General features: G+C 39.9%; 1 protein-coding gene across 1 annotated transcript in view; it reads left to right on the forward strand.

Moving 5' to 3' along the window:
• Nucleotides 1-4,151: 4,151 nt before the first annotated feature.
• The window catches only part of LOC116690178 (RNA polymerase II elongation factor ELL2), a 29,519-nt gene continuing 24,990 nt past the window's right edge, over nucleotides 4,152-8,680 (forward strand). Inside the window, exons 1-2 of the mRNA XM_032516978.1 lie at nucleotides 4,152-4,353; nucleotides 4,888-4,935. Of these exons, the coding sequence (XP_032372869.1) occupies nucleotides 4,216-4,353; nucleotides 4,888-4,935 (186 nt within the window). The 5' untranslated portion in view covers nucleotides 4,152-4,215. The remainder of the gene's footprint in view (nucleotides 4,354-4,887; nucleotides 4,936-8,680) is intronic.

Consider the following 8,680-nt stretch of genomic DNA (forward strand, 5'->3'; position numbering starts at 1 on the left):
GTGTGTGTACGTGTGTGTGTGTGTGTGTGTGTGTGTGTGTGTGTGTGTGTGTGTATGTACACACGCACACTGCTATGAATGTGCAAACTACACACTCTCTCTAAGCTTCAGCCTATGAGTCATTAGCAGCGTCTTTGGGAAAACTGTAACTTGTTTTCACAGTGAAATGTACAATGCTTTGTATGTGTATCACTGAATGCAATAAGTGTGTGTAATTTTGTGTGCATGTGTGTGTGTGTGTGTGTGTGTGCATTTGTGTGTGTAAGTGTGTGTAAAAATCTTATTTTCTCTTAATGAAACAAACAAACGTGGTAAATCAAAAGACAAACAGACTTTAAAGCTGAAACCTGTCATGTTTTTAATTAATACCCTGGTGGAGAGTGATGGGAACAGCACATTTACCGTGCACTCTCCACAAAGTAGTATGAGAAATGCTGATCAGGTCAAGTCACACCTATCTGGTTGACAACGCCAATGCCTTTTAACTTTATCATTTAAATTGTATAATTGCATGCAAAACCTCAAAGACTTGACCTTATTTTGTGTCATTTTTGCTTAAGTTTGAACATGGAGACACTGAGATTAAAGTTTTCACTGTTATTGCCCGGATTTTTACCACTAACCAAAACTAATAATTTGACAGAATCTATAATCACATTCTACACATAATGGCTTTACAGCTGCAACAAACTACAGCTTACTTCATGCCATTTGTGTTCATTAGGTACAATAAAGCAGGGGTCTTCAACAGGGGGTCCGCGAGGTACTGCATGGGGGTCGCGAAAGTTTTGGTTGATTAGACTTTTTTTTATATTCCCCCCCCCCCTGCAATTTTTTCCACTAATTGAAATGTCTTTAAATACACAGTAACATGAATTCAACACACTGTAGTAAACAGATAAATGGAGGCAGAAGATGTCTTTCAGTCATCAATGCACACATGGCACTATAGGACCAGTCTGATTTAACACAATTTTATACAATATATATAATTAGGGTGTCCCCGCTCCATCTCGCCATCAGTTTGGGGGTCCTTGGCCTGGAAAACGTTGAAGACCCCTGCACTAAAGGTTTAGGTTTTCAGTTTCCAATGACACCCATAGTAGCCTTAAAACTAAATACTGATTAAGATAGCACACAAATTGCATTTAGGATTGCTCTGCAGGCCATAAAACTAACAATACACTGTCATACTCTTCACAAAGGGGTTTTACCATTTACGTACATAGTCTAATGCAGACAAAATGTCCTGTTCTTCTCCCACTCACAACAGAGCCGTGTTATGTATGTAGCCTACATATCATGTTCCATAGACAATTACATTTTCCTCATGAGGGTTTAATGTAATCTGTATATTTCAACCAGATGTTATGAACCAATTACATTTTTTTTTAACACACACTGTTCTGTCCTAAAGAAGAGGACACATGAGGGACAATAGTACAATGTGAACAAGCTGCCTCTAGTTGCAGGTGTCCTAGGAGTCACTGACCTCAGGTGCGGAACCTCACTCCCAGGGGATCGGTGTGCATTAGCGGTTTCCCATGCAGCAGATGGCAAAGCCGCAGACAATGAGTGGATGAGACAGATGAGACAGGTAAAGAAGTGGGAGAGGCTGACATGGGTTAATCTTGCACTGCTTGAATGTTGGAGGAGGGACTTCAAACCTTTCATGCATCGGTGGGGGAAGGACTGCTGTTTTAAGTACTACACTGCACAGTACACAGTCACTTCTGGAGCTTCATTTTCGTATATACTGTATATTTTTTATTATAACGCAAGGTTTATTAGATTGTAGAGAATTATATGGTGGTCAGAAGACACATTTTTCTTTTCCAAATCTCAGATCCAGGAAAGTGCATGATGTCAAGATTCAGAACCAACTGTTCTCTGTTGACCTCCAGTAACCCCGCCCCCTCCTGTTATGTACTTTCATTCGAGTAGCTTAGCAATTTAGCTAAATAGGCTTACATGTCAGACTCATCTGTTTTGCCAACCTCCACCATCACTTGTGTGCTTTCTCACAGTTGTGCAAACACTTAAGTTACTTAGATTTGCCATTATTCAGCTTGGCCATGTTTGCTGGGCTGTGAGACACATCAATTCAACACGTGGATTTTGTTATCAGATAACCAATCTACCCAGCAGTGGATTCAAGGATGTGGATTGAAGGTTTACAGTTGGGCCTCAATCACATTGTGATTTTTGTTTGGTTTTTCTTTTCCTATTCTATTTTTTTAGCTCCTCACAGGGTTCACCACACAATTTTAAATTTGTTTAAAAATCTAAAAACAATAGCTATTAGCAGCAATCATTTCTACTTAAACATTTATATTATTCAAATTCAATTCAATTATTAAGCTAAATATTGAACATGGCTGCTAGCATAAGCCCACAGTAAAATCAGTGCAATTAAATAGACAATTAATTCATTGCTTCTGGACTATTAGTGCCTGGTGATAGGGTGCTAGGACATTAATTAACAAGTTGCATTCTGAATGTAAAATGAACTTTGACCTTTTACATTTGGTGAACACTGTTATAACTCAATGAGACTTCTAAAACCTATTTTACACCGAGGGTTGAACCAGGGTTGACTTTGTGTTTGAAATGGTTAACTTGCGTTGACAGACTCGGCTTTGCAACCCAGTTCAGGAGGTGGGTCGGACACGGGTCGATTTAACCATATTTATCATGTAATTAGTTTGAAATAGGAGTGCCCAGTCATCACAGGTCGCTGCACACTTGTAGTGTCAATATTTATCCTCCCTTTAGCTTTGTTTTGGTCTCCGTTAAGAAAAAGACCTGCTGGCTGTTTGGCAGCTTAATGGGTCCTTATGTTCATCTAGCCATCTAGCTGTTTAACTTCGTCTGCCTGCCAGTGGGTGCTAGGCAGGTATAGCATACAGGTAAAGTGTGGGCTTTAAGTGCTTTTTTTATAAGAAACATCTGCCTGCTGAGATGGGTGAGATAAATAAAAACCAAAACAAATGTTGAATGATGCTAAAATGCTACATAGAGCTCAGAAGAACTGCAGAATTGCCTCTGTTATTAGCCCTTTCACATAGACCAGTCATTTGATCAATTGTTGTAAATTAAAAAAAAAATGGTGCAGCTTTAACATGAAATAAATCAGACATAATTCCTATAAAATAATCCTACACATGATTTATATTAGGACTAGTCTTGAATGGCCAGCCCTTCCACAGCGTTGTGGAAGAGGGTCTGGCTAGTCCACACAGCATTCCAGGATGGGAGAAAAAGTTTTTTGCCATTTCTTTCCCGGACGGCGCAACGGTGCTTCTGCAAAATCGCCTCAGGAAAGAACCTGTTTTAGTGGAACATGTGTAAGTTCAAAGGTTGTTTTAGTTATGCAACAGAAAACGCAGATTGGACAGATATATAGCTAGCCGTCTGGCTTCACTCTGCAAAGATCTGAGGAGCAGTCCTCATAAATCGACCAGAGTTTAAAATGTCAACACAAAGAAAGCGGAAGGTGACGGACATTTAGCTGAAATGAGGGACATCCTGCAGAATTTCCTGTGGCACCGGACCTATCCTGGAAATAAAATGTCATTGAACTATCTTAGGACAAACCAAGAAACGTACATAAAGATCACTTTATATATGTATATATATATATACTGTATTTACACATATGTACAGTATATTCATATATATATACATATATATACTCTCTATATATCAGAATCAGAATCAGAAATACTTTATTGATCCCCAAAGGGAAACTCTGTGTTACAGTTGCTCAGATATTAGAAATATAAGAAATATAAATAAAGAAATAAAGAAATATAAGGAGTGTAGATATTTACATAGTTAAAGGTATATTATGATACAGTGTTTACATAAATAACATAATTAAGGTGTTGCAATGGTGAAAAGTAATAATAATAATAATAATAATAATAGTAGCAGTTGAGTATTGCACACATTACAAGCCATATATGTAGGCCTATATTGTTATGTATATCTATTTTAAAGTACGAACCAATTTCCTAGACGTTATAGATTAATACGCTAATAAGAGTAGGCCTTCACCTCATGTAGGAATACAGTGTACAGTCTCTGGTGTTCACGGTGCATTGACTGATGCTGTTGTCGCCGTGGCTCCGCCCACATCGTGACGTAGCAGAAAGAGAGTTGAGCAGAGAGAGGAAAGCAGCTTTAATTGCAGGGCAGAGAGAAAAGCCAGCGATGGCTTCGCTCAGGCAGGAGCACCAGTACGGGCTCTCCTGTGAAAAAAATAACAAAAACAGCCCGAACAGGACGCTGTACCATGTCAAGCTCACGGACACGGCTCTCAGGGCGCTGGAGGCTTACCAAAACCTCAAGGTACCTTTTTCTCGCAGTGTGTGTGCGTGCATGCGTATGTTTGGAGATGAATTCAGTTGTTAAAGTTGTCGACTGAGCTTTTCACTGTTGCATTTTGGTAAGTTACTTTTTTGAGCTCATTCTATTTTTTTTAAATAGCGTCTTTTGTAGTATAGACCTAGTCTAAATTAATAAATGAGAGTCGCTCAAACTAGTTTCCAGTCGCCTCTGAGCACATAGTACTGAAGCCTGTGATTGTCGGGAAAGAGGAGTCGGTCAGCTGTTTGCTGGGAAACCTTCATTGTGCTTCAAATTTAAAGCGGAAAGCCCGCAGTCTGCCAAGTTATCTGATTGACAACTAGCCTAGGCTCTTAATTAGCTCCAGTGGAGACCATTAACAGTACACAGAAATTGTTGATTGTGTAACTTTTATTAATTTAGGCAACACGTAAACACATTAGAGCATACTTTTGTTTACTGGACTACTTTGGATTATAGAGCTCTCTGAATAGTGTGAAACTTTGTCACATTAATTCTCTCTTTCTCTCACCACAGGGATCTTTACCAAGTGAACCATCAATTTGTTTCAAAGGAAACCAAGGGGTAAGTTTATTAATTTGTTATTAAAGTGTAGCTCATTGTGCACAGTAGCCTATCTTGTTAAATCCAATCTAGCAATAAAAAAGATCACTTTTTAAGTGTTATTCATCTGCTGACACCAAGATTCAAATCAGTTTAAACGGATGGTTTTGTTACAAAGGCAACATAGCTATCACTGTGACATTATTTTAAAACAACAACACATACCAAATCAATGTTAAATTCTTCAACCTCCAAATAAGCTTTTGTTTATCAAAAATTGCTGTTGACTCGCACCACCCGCCATACAGCAGCGGCGGGGGTGCTCAGATGGGAGCGTATAGCTGGACGTCTCCAGCAGATAGGAGACATGCAGGTTACTGGTTCAGGCTGGTGACTGTGGAGAGGCTTTGTTAGGTCAGTGAGCTGCTCTGGGAAAAGGACTAGAGGGAGGGAGAAGTGTGCTCAGTCTGCAGTAGGGAGGGGAGTTATCATAATTCAAATGAGGAGCCTTCAGTTACAGAGATTAACTTTCTGTGCCTTGTTCTCATTTGGGGAAATAGACTTATATAACGTATGTCTAAGTGTGTCTTTGATATGTAACACACTTAGACACTCGGACATCAGTTATAACTCTTGTGCGCTTGAAACGGAATCATAATTTGAATTCTGAACTATGTGTGTTTTGACTAAAGTCGGGAGCAGCTGTGTCCTTGGGGAATACTTTGCTTTTCAGTCAATTCTGTTTGCATGGGCTGGAAAGAGCCGCCACCCCCTATCATGTCACGACAAGATGAGCAGAGTGGTTTTGTTTGGGGGGGGTTGAAACCTGTAGTAGTGTGTGCATGATGTTGGAGTGTGTTACTCCTACTTAATTTGAGGCAGTGAGGTACATTTTAAAAAGTTTTACCTGAAAGAGTGTTGCACAGTTAGGTTTATTATTTAATCTTTATTCATTTTACTTCCTGTCCATCCTTTTTTTTTATTACTATCAGGTGGGGGCTTTTAATTTACTCAGTTAGTTTTGATAAAGTCCCTAAACTGGCTGCTGCGCAAACAGTCCTGTTACCTCAGGACTGTCTGCCCGAGAGGCAGTTCTCTGGACCGGGTCAAGTGTGAGAGGTCAGCTGCTCAGCTGCTCTGTCGATCCCAACTGCAAAGGCCTTGGCAGAAATATGCGTGGCATTAAATTAGAAGAAAAGCTGCAAATCAAATCCACAGCTTCACGGCTCACACACTAAGCTGTGGGACAGAGTATGTGCTGAGAAGTAGCCGGCCAAAAAACTTTCCTTAAGATGGGATTCATTCCCAATTTTATCTGAGAAACTAATGTACTTGTAAAATAAAGTGTTTTTTAATAGACACGCTTTAATCTAGTTCACTTAAGATAGGTAGTTCACTGGCTTTGTCCCGCACCCCATTCAAGGGTGGAATGTCACCTGTTAGAATAAAAGAAAGGACATTAAACCAATTACAATGATTATATGGTAGTTTTTCTGAAATCAAATGTAGTATCGTGCTGTATTAAATACTGTATGTAAACATGTTTGAAGACCGCAATCAATGACTGAGCCTGTATTCAAGGTTTTATACCATGACAGTCCCTTTTTTGCACCACTGCCGTGATGGCAGAGGGATTGCAGGGATTTTCACACCACTCCCTGGATGTGGCACTGAGAGCTGAAGTTATTAACCAAATGAATGTTTAGAGGTAATTACAGGAGCCATAATGTTCTTGATTACAGTGTGAGGCATCAGGACTTCAGTTTGCAGTAGCTTTCCCTGTCTGTCTGACTCAGACATTCATGAATATGTGTGTTTTTTTTGTGTGTGTGAGTGTGTAGCACTGGCACACTTTTGCTGCAGTAATAGCAAGGCAGATGTAATGAACTCTGCCCTGCTAATTTTCCTCTCCCATTCCCAGCTTGGAGTCCCACTCTCTCTCTCTCTCTCTCTCTCTCTCTCTCTCTCTCTCTCTCTCTCTCTCTGTGTGTGTAGAGAGAGAGCACTGCAAGTGGTGTGTCTGTGTGTAAGTGACAAGCATACTGCGCATGTACGCATGCATTTTTATGCGTCAAAGGCTTGCATTTGTTTGCTGTGACGTTGTGGCTGTTTTTTATGTGTGTGTTTATGCTGTGCCCTGTGTGGCCTAAATGCATGATTTATTCAGGTCCTTTTTCCTGTTCTGGCCCTTCTGCCCATTGTGCAGTAGTCTTTAGCCCAGGACCAGAGTGTGTCCCCTGAGGACCCTCTTGTGTGTGGTTTGTTTGTTTGATTTGTCTGTGTGAATGGGGGCATTTTGGCACTTGCTTTTCTATGAGTATCTGTGTGTTGAGTGTAGTTTTCTTTTTGTCTGTGTGTGTGTTTACGCTGTCTATGCTGAGATCCCCAGAGTCCCCCCTCTGATTGTGTGTTGTCTCCTCTGATTTGAATAACAATGAGCAGGGGAATGCAGGCTGTGTTGGACTCTTTGGATCACCCAAAACGAATCCAGTACAGTCAGCCCAGATGTGTTGTGGCCTACCCTCAGGGTTTGTTCGTGCCCACCATGACAGAAACGTCCCTGCTGTGGATTTAATGGAGTGGAGACTAAAATGAAGATCACTGCAAACATCTTCCATCATAAACATTTAGTAAACAAACATAACAAAGTTTGAAGTCTAGACTTCAATCTGAAATCTGAGGGGGGGTTAACATAGGAAACACTTATGTTACTTTCATTGCAGTAGAAGCTGAATTATCAGTGTAGGAACTGGCCAATTATTTACAATATTTAAATACTGTAAAATGCAGCCTTAAGTAACACATCAATCATCCAAAAACATCACATTAAGAAAGTACTTAACATGTTGATAAAATGTATGGCAATTTAGAACGTAAGCATAATTTCACATTGCAAAAGAGCTTTCACTGCATTTCAGCCATCTCTTCAGTATACTACATATGTTGTGTATGTCACTTGTTATAATCGGCGTGTGTACCCACAAAAGGGGACATTGTTGAGGGTTTATGATGTTTTAAACACTGGGGGTTATAGTTAGCTACTTTTTCTAAAAATCTCTTGTGCACTGACCGGATTAGATATATATATATATATATATATTTAGCGTGTGTGCATGACGAAGACCAACATAAAAGCGGCCCTCTGAAAATCAGCAGCTTTAGAAAAATGTGCTCTCTGTCCGATTAAGCAGCTTGGAGATTGTAAGTCCTTGATGAACGTGTCCCGTCTAATTCCCTCACATAAAAATCCATACCGTGAGCAAATGAGGCATAAAAGGACACACACACACACACACACGTGTGTCATGGCCCGGCATGTGTGGAAACAAAGCACTCTGCTGTAGGGATGATCCAATACTGATATGGGATATCGGGCCCGTACTGACGCAAATAGCTGGATCGGGTATCGGTAACAATGGGGCCCATCTATTCAATTCTATGTTTATATACTATATACTGGAATTTAATTAATGTTTAAGTTATGATCAATTTGTTGCATCATCTCAAAGCTCTTTTAACAAGTTGCTGGTTCATGACTTATATTAATTTATATCCATGCATTTAGTTGTTACATTTTGTTTAACAAAGTTCAAAAAGCAAGGATCAAGCCTGATTTTGCCTTACACATAGTCTATATCCTTCGTGTTCCACTTCTGGGACTGCTCCGGTGCTGCAGGAAATTCCGCCAGATGCATGTGTTTTCCGTTTCCTTCTGCTTTCTTTGTGTTAGAATTTTAAAGTTGGTGGATTTATGAGGACTATTGTT

The sequence above is a fragment of the Etheostoma spectabile genome, chromosome 1 (genome assembly GCF_008692095.1).
Source record: "Etheostoma spectabile isolate EspeVRDwgs_2016 chromosome 1, UIUC_Espe_1.0, whole genome shotgun sequence".
NCBI lineage: Eukaryota > Metazoa > Chordata > Actinopteri > Perciformes > Percidae > Etheostoma > Etheostoma spectabile.